This window comes from Erinaceus europaeus, chromosome 6 (genome assembly GCF_950295315.1).
Source record: "Erinaceus europaeus chromosome 6, mEriEur2.1, whole genome shotgun sequence".
In the NCBI taxonomy this organism is placed as follows: Eukaryota; Metazoa; Chordata; class Mammalia; order Eulipotyphla; family Erinaceidae; genus Erinaceus; species Erinaceus europaeus.
This window is the reverse complement of record NC_080167.1, coordinates 14,228,517-14,243,073: the sequence shown is the minus strand read 5'-3', so window position 1 is coordinate 14,243,073 and position 14,557 is coordinate 14,228,517. Positions and strand designations below refer to the sequence as shown.

The following is a 14,557-nucleotide window of genomic DNA, read 5'->3' as shown; positions in this document are numbered from 1 at the left end:
TGCTTTAGCAGCTGGGAATATAGCTCAACTGGTACAGCATTTGACTTTCATGTCTGGGGTGCCTGTCTTGAGCCCTTGCATTGAAATGTATTAGACTGGCATTATGGCTTCTCTTTCCCCCTTCTGCCTCATGTGAAACCCTCTCCTGTAATAACAAAACATATCTTAAAAGGAAAAAAAAACTCACCTGGGAAGGCAACTGGCCTACCATACTTATGATCTTGGTTTCAACATGGTCCTTAACGGCACTGGGGGAAGCTTCAGCACTGCGGTGTCTTTTAATCTCTTCCTTTGTCTTTCTGTCTCTTTTTTTTTCTATCTGAACAAGTAAGCCTGGAGTGGGGAATACCCAGTAATGAGAAAAGGAAGGAGAAAAAGAAAAAAAAGGAAGAAAGAAGGAGTTGAGGGGGAGTTTGGGAGTCACTGTCCTGTGATGAAGGAAAATGACAGAATTATGTCACTCACTATACATGTGACAACTGTCTTGTAAATCATTATTTACCTAAGGGGGGAAATATTTAAAAAAGAAAAGCCTCTCAAAGATAGGAATATGGGACTCTAAATGAATATTGAGAAAAATCATTATGGACTTACTATTTATGCATTTATTTAGAAAATAAAATAAGCCTAACATTATGACCAAATATTGTAAGAAATGAAAATTGCTTCTTTTAAAATTTTTAAAAAATTTTCCATATTTATTTATTTATTCCCTTTTGTTGCCCTTGTTGTTTTATTGTTGTAGTTATTATTATTGTTGTCATCACTGTTGGATAGGACAGAGAGAAAAGGAGAAAGGAGGGGAAGACAGAGAGGGGGAGAGAAGGCTAGATACCTGCAGACCTGCTTCACTGCCTGTGAAGCGACTCCCCTGCAGGTGGGGAGCCAAGGCTCGAACCGGGATCTTTACACTGGTCCTTGCACTTTGTGCCACCTTCGCTTAACCCACTGCGCTGCAGCCTGACTCCCGAAAATTGCTTTTTTCTTTTCTTTTTAAATTACCGGCAAACTGCTCAACTCTAGTTTATGGTGGTGATGGGCTTGAACCTGGGGCTTTAGAGCCTCAGGCATGAGTCTCTATAACCATTATACTACCTCCTCTGCCCAGAAATGAAAATTCTAGACACTCATTGCATCTACTTCATCATTTTAATGTATCCAGTTTCATTTGGTCTCTCATTTTTATGGTTCTTAAAAAAAAAAATAAAAACACATAGTCAACAGTTTGTTCTACATTATGTCTTAACTCTTTTTCAGCTACCAGGTTCCAGATGATACCATGCCAATCTGACTTCCTTGGGCAGAAGACCCCACCATGTGTCTTGGAGCCCCACCTCCCCAGATCCCTGCCCCACTAAGAGAGACAGTCTGGGAGTATGGATCGACCTGCCAACACCCATGTTCAGTGGAGAAGCAGTTACAGAAGCCAGACCTTTCACCTTCTGCATCCCACAATGATCCTGGGTCCATGCTCCCAGAGGGATAAAGAACAGGGAAGCTATCAATGGAGGGGATTGGATATGGAGCTCTAGGGGGTGGGCAATGTGTGGAAATGTACCCCTCTTATCCTATGGTCTTGTCTGTTTCAATTTTATAAACAAAAAAAAATTTAAGAAAAAAATTTAATACACAGTTTGTATCAAAGTATAAATGAATGATAACTGTTTATTATTGGAAGAGAAAAATGTATACAAGAAAGTCTAGAATCTTTTTCTCCCCATGCACTACTTTTGTAATAAAGTTCCAAATATCAACTTTGAGGATATTTACAAGAATAAATTTTTAGCACGTGATCATTTACTGTTTGGTGGACATTGTTTTCATAGAAACCATATACATAAACTAAATATATTCTTATAGTTTACAAGAAGCTTAGAGCATTGTATTAACAGAAAACAATTTTTTTTACTGCAAAATATTATAAAAGTAATACAATTTTGTGGCTCTTAAATGTTTTGATTACTTGATCTGAACAGGGGAATGAAGGAAAAAAAAAATCAGAAAAATCAAGATAGGCCTCACTTTAAGATTTTTTGTATTCAATTCGTTCTACTTTGACGTCATCTCCAATTAGTTGATACACATAAGTGACAACTGTAGAAGCCTGGATATCCATCAACACAAATGAAGGAATAATGTTTCTGGAAGAAAATATAAGTAATTTCAATGTTTTGTGCTAAAAGGCAGTAGCAATAAACATTTCAAGGAAAAATATGGTTGTTAAACACTAAAGAATAATATATTTAAAAAGACTAGAATTGTTTAAATGGCTAATTAATGTTTTGTAAATCTTTTTATTTATTTATTTATTATTGGATAGACAGAAATTGAGAGGGGAAATGTTGGGAAATTGTGAGGAACCTCACAAAGCACCCTGCATTTTCCTGCCTCCAGGAGCTTGGCATTCCTTAAAACATTAAGCCAGCTCCCCCTGCTCCACCTTGCATTCCTGATACTATGGCCTATCTATATAATCATTGTTTTGCCTGAAAGATCCCCAACCATTCTATTCCTTTGATCTATCTTCTTTCTACAGTCAAGACCCTCCCTGCCTGCAGGGTATTTGTAATCCTACCAGTTAAAACCCTCACAACAGTTGCTAAGGAAGTTCCTACCTTCCCAACCCCTTCTGCCTTTCTCTGCCCCTTTCCTAGCCATTTCCATTTCCGACTTGCCACTTCCAGGTCTGCCCTTTAAAAGCCTTGGCTCTCTGATCAGTAAAGACATATACTGTATTATAGTCTCTTCACCACGAGTCTGTTCCTGAGTCATCTCCCTTGTGTCACTGAGTGAGTAGCAGCCCAGGCTGACTCCAGTTGAGTTCTCTCCAACCCAGAGAGTAGGCGCCTGGGAAAAGGCACCCCCACACTAGCCCGGCAGGGAAGGGGAGATAGGGAGGGAGAGACACAGACACCTACAGCTCTACTTCACCACTCATGAAGCTTCCCCCTGCAGGTGAGGACCAGGAGCTTGAACCTGCATCCTTGCACACTGTAGTGTGTGCACATAGCCAGGTGCACCACCACATGGCCCCAATGGTTAATTTATCTTTTATGAAATGTATACATACAATTATTAAATTTATAAAACTTCAATTTCCAAAACTGCATACTACTCACGTTTCCAAGGCATTATATGCTCCAGTGGCAGAACCTGGGTTAATATAAAATTTATTTTCATGCTCAAATGCTTCAAATTTGTGTGTATGTCCTGAGATAAGAATGTCCACATCAAACTGCCTCTGCAACAGAGCGAGGCTGGCCATATCTCCCCAGGGAATAACTTGATGACCATGGATTAAACCAATTTTGAATTGCCCAACAGTCACAACTTTCTGTTCTGGATAATTCAGATTCTAAAACGGAGAGAAGAAAATAAACATACTTTAGAGACACTGATGTTTAAAAAACAACCTGCTTAAATATTCTCACACAAACATCTTGATACAGTGCTCCACAGCCAACACATTTATTAAATATTTGATTTCTGGGGAGTCGGGCAGTAGCAGGTTAAGCGCACATGGTGGGGCGGGGGAGACAGCATAATGGTTATGCAAACAGACTCTCATGCCTGAGGCTCCTAAGTCCCAGGTTCAATCCCCCACACCACCATAAGCCAGAGCTGAGCACTGCTCTGGTGTTTCTCTCTCTGTGTGTGTCTCTCTGCATCTCTCTGAAAAATAAAATTAATAAAAAAATTTAAAAATAATTTTTTTTTCCTCCTCCAGGGTTATTGCTGGGCTCGGTGCCTGCACCATGAATCCACCGCTCCTGGAGGCCATTTTTTTTCCCCCCTTTTGTTGCCCTTGTTGTAGCTTCGTTGTGGTTATTATTATTGCCCTTGTTGACGCAATTCGTTGTTGGATAGGACAGAGAGAAATGGAGAGAGGAGGGGAAGATAGAGAAGGGGAGAGAAAGATAGACACCTGCAGACCAGCTTCACCGCCTGTGAAGCGACTCCCCTACAGGTGGGGAGCCGGGGGCTCGAACCGGGATCCTTACGCCTGTCCCTGCGCTTTGCGCCACATGCGCTTAACCCACTGCGCCACCGCCCGACCCCCTAAAAATAAATTTTAAAAAAGTGCATGAGGCGCAAAGCACAAGGACCGGCATAAGGATCCCAGTTCGAGCCCACGGCTCCCCACCTGTAGGGGAGTCACTTCACAGGCGATGAAACAGGTCTGCAGGTGTCTATCTTTTTCCCTCCCTCTCTGTCTTCCCCTCCTCTCTCCATTTCTCTCTGTCCTATCCAACAATGACAACATCAAAATAACAATAACTACAACAATAAAACAAGGGCAACAAAAGGAAATAAATATTAAAAAAATATATATATATATTTGATTTCTTCTCATTCTAAGGCTGCAACTTATACTAAGAACACAACTCACTCCAGGTAAACTGGGATTTATGTAATCCCTTTACTGTGTTAGTTTTTAAATAAGATTTGAGTTCTTTCAAGCATGCTATAGAGATTCTTACCCCCCAAAATTAAAATTTTCCTCTGCCTAAATATTCTAGGCATACTATTTGTAAAATCAGGCACACTAAATTTTTATATATTTCAGGCTTTAATAGTTATATAGATAGCTTAAGATAATAATAATAGTAAACAGTACAAACAGCACTTCGTAGAAACAAGGCATTATTCTAAGGAATTTATAAGTATCAACCTATTTAGTATTTAAATATAATACCAAAAGCATCATAGAAGGTGGGGCAATGAGTAAAACCTTGGCACAGGCTAGTTAAGGTGGTGATGCTGAGAGCTCCTAACAAAAACTTTATAAACAAACAAGCAAACAAAAGCCCTTTTTTTACTTAGAACAAATACTTAGCATGTTCATTAATGATTTTCAAATAATAAGAGATTATGTAACAGCTTTTTATTAAAAGATTTCTTTATTAGAGAGAGAAAGAGTGCCAGTGCATCATTCTGGCACATGCAATGCCAGGGATTGAACCCAGGACCTCATCCTGTGAGTTGAATGTTTTATCCACCAAGTCAAACTTCTCAGGCTGCTTATGTAACAGCTATAAGTTTAGAATTTTTTCTCTGTCACTATAACTTCATCACTCTAGGATGACTTTATTCAGAGAGAAGGGAAGACACATACACAGAGAGAAAGAGAGAGAGAGAGACCAACCATAGCACCCAAACTTCCCCCAGTGCTGTCGTATTCTTGTAGTATGCTGGGGGCTTGAAACTAGGCTGCAGGTATATAGCAAAGCAAGTGCCCTCCCTGATGAGTTATCTTGCTGGCCCCTGGGGATTTTTATACAAAAAAGATCTCAGGGGGGCCGGGCAGTAGCACAGCAGGATAAGTGCACATGGCGCAAAGCGCAAGAACCAGCTTAAGGATACCGGTTCAAGCCCCCAGTTTCCCACCTGCGAGGGTGGAGGGGTGGCTTCACAAGCCATGAAGCAGGTCTTCAGGTGTCTATCTCTCTCCCTCTCTGCCTTCCCCTCCTCTCTCAATTTCTCTCTATCTTATCCGACAACGACGACAACAATAATAAACAAGGGCAACAAAAGGGAAAAAATAGCCTCCAGGAGCAGTAGATTCATAGTGCAGGCACCAAACCCTTGCGATAGATAACCCTGCAGGCAAAAACAAACAAACAAACAAACAAACAAATCTCAGGGGACTGGTAGTGAAGCACCTGGTTGAGTGCACACATTATAATGCGTAAGGACTTGGGTTCAAGTCCTTAGTCCCTACCTGCAGGGCAAAACTACTTCACAAGTGATGAAATAGTGTTGCAAGTGTCTCTCTCTCTTAGTCTCCCCATCCCACCCTATCCCATCCAATCCCTCCCCTCCCCTCTCATCTCTCTCTCTCTCTCTCTTTTTTTGCTACTAGAGCACTGTTCAGCTAGGGTTTACCGTGGTGCGGTGGTGGGAGGGACTAAACCTGGGACATTGAAGTCTCCTCAGGCATGAGAGGCTATCTGCATAACCATTATGCTATCTACCCTTGGCCCTCTTTTTTTTTTCTTACCAGAACACTGCCCAACTCTGGTTTATGGTGGTACAGGGGATTGAATTTGGGACTTTGGAGCCTCAGAGTCCCTTTGCATAACCATTATGCTACCTAACCCCACCCCCTCTCAACTTCTATCTCCAAAACAAATATTTAAAAAAAAAATCTCAGTAGTTGAGTGTCTGTGGTAAAGGATAAAGCATATATATGGAAGAATCAAGACAAATATCTGAGAAAGGAAAAAAGAAATACATTACCTCATCAAAATCTCCTCTCACAATATGAACATCACCAGCCAGAGTCTTGAGATAGTCATAACTTTCTTTAGTGCAAAGGTTTCCAGTGCATAGAATGTGCTGAATCTTTCCTGGCACCAGTAGTTTTTTGAATTTAGCTGGTAAACTGTTGCACCGGTGTGGGATGTGCAGGTCTCCTAATACCAACACCAACTTTAAAATATCAAGATGAGACAAGGTATAATGTTAAACATACCAAAACAAGATGTTCTCTTTCCATAACTTCCCCTTTAAATTAAACTCATCAGAAGTTCCAACAAGCAGCAGTTGTTCATATATTTTCTTTTTTTTTTTTTGATTTCTTCCTTTATTTCCTCTTTGATCCAGTCATATATTTTCTTTTCTTTTTTTGCTTCCAGTTATTGCTGAGGCTCAGTGCCTGCACCATGAATCCACTGCTCTGGAGGCCATTCCCCACGCCCCCCACACACACCCTTTGTTGCCCTTGGTGTTGTAGCCTTATTGTGGTTATTATTGTCGTTGTTGATGTCATTCGTTGTTGGATAGGACAGAGAGAAATCGAGAGAGGAGGGGAAGACAGAAGGGGGAGAGAAAGATAAGACACCTGCAGACCTGCTTCACTGCCTGTGAAGTGACTCCCCTGCAGGTGGGGGGGCAGGGGGTTTGAACCAGGATCCCTTCTCAGTCCTTGAGCCTTGAGCCACGTGCGCTTAACACACTGTGCTACCACCCGACCCCCTCATATATTTTTTATTCACTTTCATGATCACTTAAATATTAATGTAATCTGTTCTGAATCAATCTTTTTAATTATAAATAGATGTACATCATTCTATTTACCAAGAATAAAATCTAGTTTACAAGAGTGATTCACTTAGAGACACTAAATTTACACCAAATAATATCAACTGCAAAATGAAAAATATACTAGTGAGAAGTCTGGAATTTTTTGAAGACAAATAGGGTGACCTGTATTTCTGCAGCTGTAATGTAAAACCTTATATACCGATTCCAGAAGCATCAATAAGGAGAACTGGTAAAAGAGTAGTAATAGGAAAAAAAAAAAAAAGGTAATTCTATCATTTACTTGTAAAGCTTTCCCCCTGCAGGTAGGCATAAGCGGCTTAAACCCAGGTCCTTGCACATTGTACATGTGCATTCAACGGGTGTGCCACCATCCAGCCCCAGACTTTCCTTCCTTCCTATGTATTTTTCTTTCTTTCTTTCTTTTTTAAATATTTATTTATTCTTTTTTGTTGCCCTTGTTTTATTGTTGTAGTTGATGTCATCGTTGTTGGATAGGACAGAGAGAAATGGAGAGAGGAAGGGAAGACAGAGGGGGGAGAGAAAGATAGATACTTGCAGACCTGCTTCACCGCTTGTGAAGTGACTCCCCTGCAGGTGGGGAGTCGTGGGTCGAACCGGGATCCTTATGCAGGTCCTTGTGCTTTGCGCCACGTGTGCCCAACGTGCTGTGCTACTGCCCGACTCCCCCCCACCCCCTTTTTTTTCGCCTCCAGGATTATCGCTGGGGCTAGGTACTGGCACTACAGATCCACTGCTCCTGGTGGCCATTTTTTCTATTTCTCTTTTTTTTTTTTTAATTGGATAGGACAGAGAGAAATTGAGAGGGGCGAGGGAGATACAGAGGAATAGAGAAAGACACCTGCAGACCTGCTTTACAGTTTGTGAAGCGACCCCCCTGCAGGTGGGGAGCCCAGGGCTCCAAACGGGATCCTTGTATTTCATACTATGTGCGCTTTTAATAGGGCAAATGTGTGCTTTTAAATTAAATTTTTGCTATCTCTGCATCTCCTGCATGATATAAATCCTCATTCTAATATTCTTTCTAGATTATTTGTGGATGTATTTGCAGTATAGTTACCAGGCTTAAATACCATTTTTGCGATCTGCCTGTGCACTATGGCATTAAAAGAAAAAAAAGTTATATACTTGATAAATTTAGCAGAGGCAGTTTAGTTTCAACAGTCTCAGATGAGAAAAATAAAGTTTTCACTTAAGTATAAAATAAAACCTCAATGCTAGAAAATTTTATTTAAATTTGTAAGGCTTTGAAAAATAAGCATTTTAGGTGGCTGGGAGACAGCATAATGGTTATGCAAAAGCCATTCAAGCCTGAGACTCTGACGGCCCAGGTTAATACCCAGCCCCACCACAAGCCAGAAATGAGCAGTGTTCTGGTCCCTTTCTCTCTCTCTCAGTATCTTTCCCTCTGTATCTATTTTTTCTCATTAAAATAATAATAATAATTTTAAAAAGCGGGCAGAGGGTAGATAGCATAATGGTTATGCAAAGAGACTCTCATGCCTGAGACTCCAAAGTTCCAGGTTCAATCCACCAAAAGGCAGAGCTGAGCAGTGCTCTGGTAAAAAAAAAAAAAAAAGGAAAAGGAAAAAGAAAAAAGGAGTCGGGTGGTAGTGCAGTGGGTTAAGTGCATATGGTGTGAAGCGCAAGGACCAGAGTAAGGATCCCGGTTGGAGCCCCAGGTCCCCACCTGCAGGGGAGTCCCTTCACAGGCGCTGAAGCAGGTCTGCAGGTCTCTACCTTTCTCTCCCCCTCTCTGTCTTCCCCTCCTCTCTGTCCTATCTAACGACGACATCAGTAATAACTACAGCAACAAACAAACAAAAAAACAAGGGCAACAAAAGGGAAAATAAGTATAAAAATAATTTTAAAAGAAAAGCATTTTAAATAAATATTATTTAAGTCAGTAATTTAACAGAATACTATCAAAAAGGTAATTTAAAAATAAAAAACATGATGTTAGCGTGATAGTATAGGGGTTATGCAAAAAGACCTGCATGCCTAAGGTCCTAAGGTCTCATGTTCAATTCCCAGCACCACTAAAGACTTCAGATGAGCAGGGCTCTGGTAAAAATAAAATAAGGAAAAACAAAAGCTGTCCTCCAAATGACAACAGAAAAAAAAATTTTTTTTTTCACAGTAAGTATAAGCTTCAGTCTATGATAAGATGTCTCCTCATAGGGAGTCGGGAGGTAGCGCAGTGGGTTAAGCGCACCATGGCGCAAAGCGGAAGGACCAACTTAAGGATCCTGGTTGGAGCACCCAGCTCCCCACCTGCAGGCGAGTCCCTTCATAGGCGGTGAAGCAGGTCTGCAGGAGTCTTTCTCTTCCCCTCTCTGTCTTCCCCTCCTCTCTCCATTTCTCTCTGTCTTAGCCAACAACAACTACAAAAATAAAACAAGGGCAACAAAAGGGGATAATTTTTTTTTTGAAAAAGAAACAACAAAAAAAATTAATATGTTTCCTCATGGGGCCGGGTGGTGGCCCGCCTGGATGAGTGCATGTTACAATGTTCAAGGAACAGAGTTCGAGGCCCCAGTACCCATCTGCAGGGGGAAAGCTTTGCGAGTGGTGAAGCACTGCTGCAGGCATCTCTCTGTCTCTCTCCCTCTCTATCAGCCCCTTCCCTCTTGATTTCTGGCCATCTCTATCTAATAAATAAATAAATATAATAAAAAAATTAAAAAACAAGATATTTCCTCATGATGACATTTCATCCTAAAGTGTATATGCCCTTTAAATAACTGTAAAGAAGACATAATTCATTAACTATCTACAATAGGATAAAACAGAAAAGTTTTACTACCACAAACTTTGTCAGCTGAAATTAATTTTGAAAAATTTGAAATCAAATGATTACTAAAACAAGTGTGATTCAGCTTGCAACAAAAAAGAAACTGCAAAAGCATTGTTATTAGAAATAAAGAGTAACCAAAGGTGACAAAATTAGCTTTAAATTAATTTGTTAAATAAGTTTCTTCTTCACAGAGAACGTCAGTGGATATTTTCTCAGTGACTTATACTGTTTCAATTCAAATCTTAATGTATCCTCATTGGCAATCAATACAAAAATACTGGAGAAAGCACAATTTTTGTCTTTATGGGGGGGTCCCTTCAGATATGGAGGGGAAGTATACAGTTAATGTGGAAAACTAACATTTAAGGCTAAAACACAGATTTTTGTATTAAAAATTAATCTCAAACTCATAAAAGGATGTATGTCTCTAAACTGAAATGCTTGGGTCTAATAAATGAACTATCTGATCTGAGTATAAGAAGTTAAGTAAGGTCGTAAGTTAAGTAAGTTAAGTAAGGGAGGTGGCGCAGTGGATAAAGCATTGAATTCTTAACCATGAGGTCCTGAGTTCGATCCCTGGCAGCACATGTACCAGAATGATGTCTGGTTCTTTCTTGCATCCTATCTCTCTCATGAATAAATAATTAATTTTTTAAAAAAGTTAAGCAAAAGGGAGTTGGGTGGTAGCACAGTGGGTTAAGCACAGGTGGCAAAAAGCGCAAGGACCCGGCATAAGGATTCCAATTCGAGCTCCCGGCTCCCCACCTGCAAGGGAGTCGCTTCACAAGTGGTGAAGCAGGTCTGCAGGTGTCTGTCTATCTTTCTTCCTCTGTCTTCCCCTCCTCTCTCCATTTCTCCCTGTCCTATCCAACAATGATGACATCAGTAACAACAATAGTAACTACAATAAAACAACAAGGGCAACGAAAAGGGAATAAATAAATATTTTTAAAAAGAAAGAAGCAAGGGATGATAATTTATGATTCATGACTTCAGTTCTATAATTTGTGGAATATGCCCAAGTGTGCCCAGATGACTAGTAGTCTAAAGATATACTTGTGTGATCACACAGAAATTAGAGTGCATATAGCAAATGTCATACTTTTTTTTTGCAGTGTTGGATGGGGCATCACACATTTAGGATACCGAGTCTGTCATATTTTGAGTGTCCTTGCCCAAATTCCATACTTTGACAGTTCAGGTTAGACACAGAGTCTAGTCTTTAAAGAGAACAGATTCTGAAAAAGGTAGACTTGTTAAATTCAAATAAAAAACCAACCATCAAAGTGTAGAAATTTGGTTATTTCTTATTTGATAGATCTTAAAAGGATGAAAAACCCAGCAATCAGCCACCCAATCACCATTGTTAGTAGGAGCTAAGAGAAGAAACTTACTCTGTGCCCAGCCTTAGTGGGATGAAGAAGTTGATTGCAGACAGGGGAATGGGAAAAAAAAAAAAAAAAAAGGGTGAAATATGACCAATGTTAAAAGAAAGCAACAAAAAGGAACTAAAAAGAAAAAGAACAACAAAAGAAATATCAAATGAATTTGCAAACAGTTGTTAATGATTTCTGAGTGTTATGAAAGAAAATGTTAAAAATCAGCTTTGCTCAAAATAATACCAAAGTAATTATTTGGTGTATTTTAGAACACGGTACAGAAGTACAGGCAAACACACACTTCTAATCATTTTTTGGTTTATCAACTTTTTGACTTTTTTTTCATCTTGTTCCACACACTGGCCCCTCATTCCATTTGCTTCAAGTTCTGTTCTGAATTTTACAAAATGCTTGTGAAAATTCATCAGTAATATTTTAAATGAAAGTTACCATTTTCTGAATTCTTAAGATCTAACTATTCCTCAAGTACACTGATTCTAGTTCTACATTTAGAATTCTAGTCTAGCTCTTGTTCAGTTTATTATGAGGCTGTGGTCCTGGAGGTGGCTTAGTGGATAAAGTGCTGAATCTCAAGCTTGAGATCCTGAGCTTAATCTCCAGCATATGCCAGAGTGATGCTTAGTTTTTTTTCCCCTCTCTCATCTATCTGTCTGTCTGTCTGTCTATCTGCCTTTCTATCTTTGGGGTATAGAGGGGGATAATGACAAAAGCATTTAATACACCTATTGAATATCATAGATTAGCTTAGTTTACCTTAAATGTGTTGTGTTTAGAACCCCTACATCAGCCTATAGTAGAAAATGTGATCAGATTAGAAAACTCAAAACAATATCCAAAAATGACAGACAACATAGTAAGCTGCAGACTATAAGTTGTCTATGCTCATGGTCATGTGGCTGATAAGGAGCTGTGGCTCCTGCAAGAGTATTCTACTGCATACCACAAATCTGGGAAAATATCAAAATTCAAAGAATGACTTCTAAAGAATGGTTTTACTTTTGCACCATTTTAAAGTTGAGGAATATCTAAAATTGGAAGTTTAAGCCACTACTAGGTCTCTATTTCATATGGATCTAGCACAGGGCCAACAAAATAAGCTCACCTAGGCGATGGGCCTGCAATGCACAAACCAGGCTCTAGCCCAGCCCTCACTGTGGAGGAGTTTTTGGTACTGTGGTGTCCTTTCCTCTGTGTCATCTCTTTTTTAATATATATATTTATTTATTTTCCCTTTTGATGCCCTTGTTGTTTTTCACTGTTGTTGTAGTTATTATTGTTGTTGTTACTGATGTCATTGTTGCTGTGTTGGACAGAGAGAAATGGAGAGAGGAGGGGAAGACAGAGAGGGGGAGAGGAACACACCTGCATATCTGCTTCACCGCCTGTGAAGCGAATCCTCTGCAGGTGGGGAGCCGGAGGCTTGAACCTGGATCCTTATTCTGGTCCTTGCGCTTTGTGCCTCCTGCGCTTAACCCGCTGCGCTACCGCTCCCATTTTCTCTCTTTTTTTTGCCACCAGGGTTATCACTGAGGCTCCGCGCCGGCACTACGAATCCACTGCTCCCTGTGGCCATTTTTTTTTTTTCTTTTTTCTTTCTTTCCTTCCACTTGATAGAACAGGACAGAGAGAAGTTGAGACGGGAGGGGGAGTGCAAGAGGGAGAGAGAAAGATGGACACCTGCAGACCTGCTTCGCAGCTCATGAAGGGCTCCCCTGCAGGTGGGAGCAGGGATTGGTACCCCGGTACTTGAGCATGGTGATATGTGCGCTTAACTGGTTGAGCTTCTGGGCCCCGTTTCTGTCTCTCTATTTGAAAAAGTTGGCCCAGAAAGGTGAGGCCGACTTTCTAATAAAAAAAGAAAGAAAAATCTAACACTATGACTACACCGCCAGTGATGAAGTTACCAAATGAAGATGAAAAACAAACAAACAATAAATCGCCTAATTTCTCTGGCTAAATTTCTCTTCCTGTAGACTCTAAACAATCTGCTAAAGCTAATTTTTGCACAATCACTTCTAGTTAACTTGAAAAATAATGTTCCAGTGCCACCATCCTAAAAAAAAAAAAAAAGTTCACTTTTCAGAAAACTTCAGAAACATGAATATGGAATCATATGAGGTTGTCTCAATATTTCCTGTAAGCTGGGCTACTCGAAACGGGAGTTTGCTTAGGTGCAAAATGGAGGAGTGGATTAAAGACGTTTGCATAGATCAACTAAAGCAGCATACATCTTCTTTCCTTGGCTGTCTACAGGACATCTCCGAGGCTGTGTCTGTCACAAAATCGTGATGATCTTAGAAATGCCGTCGTTGCCCATCAGAAAAATGAATCCCTTTGCAAGTTACCTCACTGACACAAAAGCTAAGACAAACACAGCTCCTCTAGAAGACGCGCCTTCAACTTTCAGGTACCTATGGACACCTGAATACAGGGAGGTCGCCCGGGTGGCTACCTGCTGTGTGTGGGTGAGGGAGTGATGGTGGCCAGGCTGAGGGATCAGATGCAGCTCCCCTGGCCCTTTCCCCAGACAGCCCTCTACGCGCACTTCCTAACCAGCGTCAAGGAACCTACTCTAGCGGCTGGCAGGCGGCGTCCTTCGGGGACAAGTGGTTCCCGCAACCAGGTCCTGGGGCTCCCACCTTTCTAAGGCTGCTGCATGCTACTTCAGGGGCGAAAGGGATCGTCTTCTCCCCCCTTTCCCTAGTCGGCCATGGTAAAAGGAAGGGGGCACTGCTCGTTACTTCCCGTCTGCACCCCAGAAGCCGGCTTTCATCACATGGGAGGTGGAACCCGCACAGAACGACAGCGGGACGTGCTTTTTTTTTTTTTTTTTTTTTGCAGGAGAGGAGGAAACGTCTGGAAACGGCGGGGGATAGTGCCCTTTCCTTCGGGGCGCTCAAAGCACAAGCCTAGAGGCTTTCCCCCGGGGAGGCCGTGCGGGTCTCGTGATAAGCGGCCGAGCTCGTCCTCTGCACCCCGGGCCGGTGCGAGGCCAGGCCGGCCGCACCCAGAGGTGGCGACTCCTGTCCCTCCCCGTGGGCCTTCCCCAGGCCTGGGCCTGGGCCGCGCCCACCAAAGCCTCTGGGATGGCCCACACTCTCGCCCAGAGACTCTCAGGGGCTCCCAACGACGCAGCACCCCGGCCGAGAGTCAGGTCTCGGTCGCCACAGTGGCCGTCCTACCATCCTGTCACTGGGCTCCGCTCAGTCACCACAACCGCCGCCGCCCTCTTCCTCAGGCTCCTCGGTGACCCGCCCACTTCCCTCACAGCCAATCAACAGCGAGGTCGGCCAGA

General features: G+C 41.6%; 1 protein-coding gene across 2 annotated transcripts; it reads right to left on the bottom strand.

Moving 5' to 3' along the window:
- Positions 1–1,633: 1,633 nt before the first annotated feature.
- VPS29 (VPS29 retromer complex component) lies at positions 1,634–14,543 on the bottom strand. Of its 2 annotated transcripts, XM_007529064.2 has the most exons (4): positions 14,445–14,539; positions 6,241–6,432; positions 3,120–3,355; positions 1,634–2,141 (listed from the first exon to the last, which is right to left on the bottom strand). In XM_007529064.2, exons 1-4 carry the CDS (start codon positions 14,445–14,447, stop codon positions 2,024–2,026), a joined length of 549 nt encoding a protein of 182 aa, XP_007529126.1. In that variant the 5' UTR covers positions 14,448–14,539; the 3' UTR covers positions 1,634–2,023. The 2 variants fall into 2 exon arrangements, with proteins under 2 accessions (XP_007529126.1, XP_007529134.1); XM_007529072.2 differs by lacking the exon at positions 3,120–3,355 and having other exon boundaries at positions 14,445–14,543.
- Positions 14,544–14,557: the final 14 nt, after the last annotated feature.

Excerpts from the sequence above, each read along its gene's own strand:
- VPS29 (XM_007529064.2), bottom strand. Across the intron at positions 3,356-6,240 it reads TGAGAGGAGATTTTGATGAG|AATCTGAATTATCCAGAACA; the intron begins GTAATGTATTTC and ends TCTCCGTTTTAG. Across the intron at positions 2,142-3,119 it reads GCATATAATGCCTTGGAAAC|AAACATTATTCCTTCATTTG; the intron begins GTGAGTAGTATG and ends ATTTTCTTCCAG.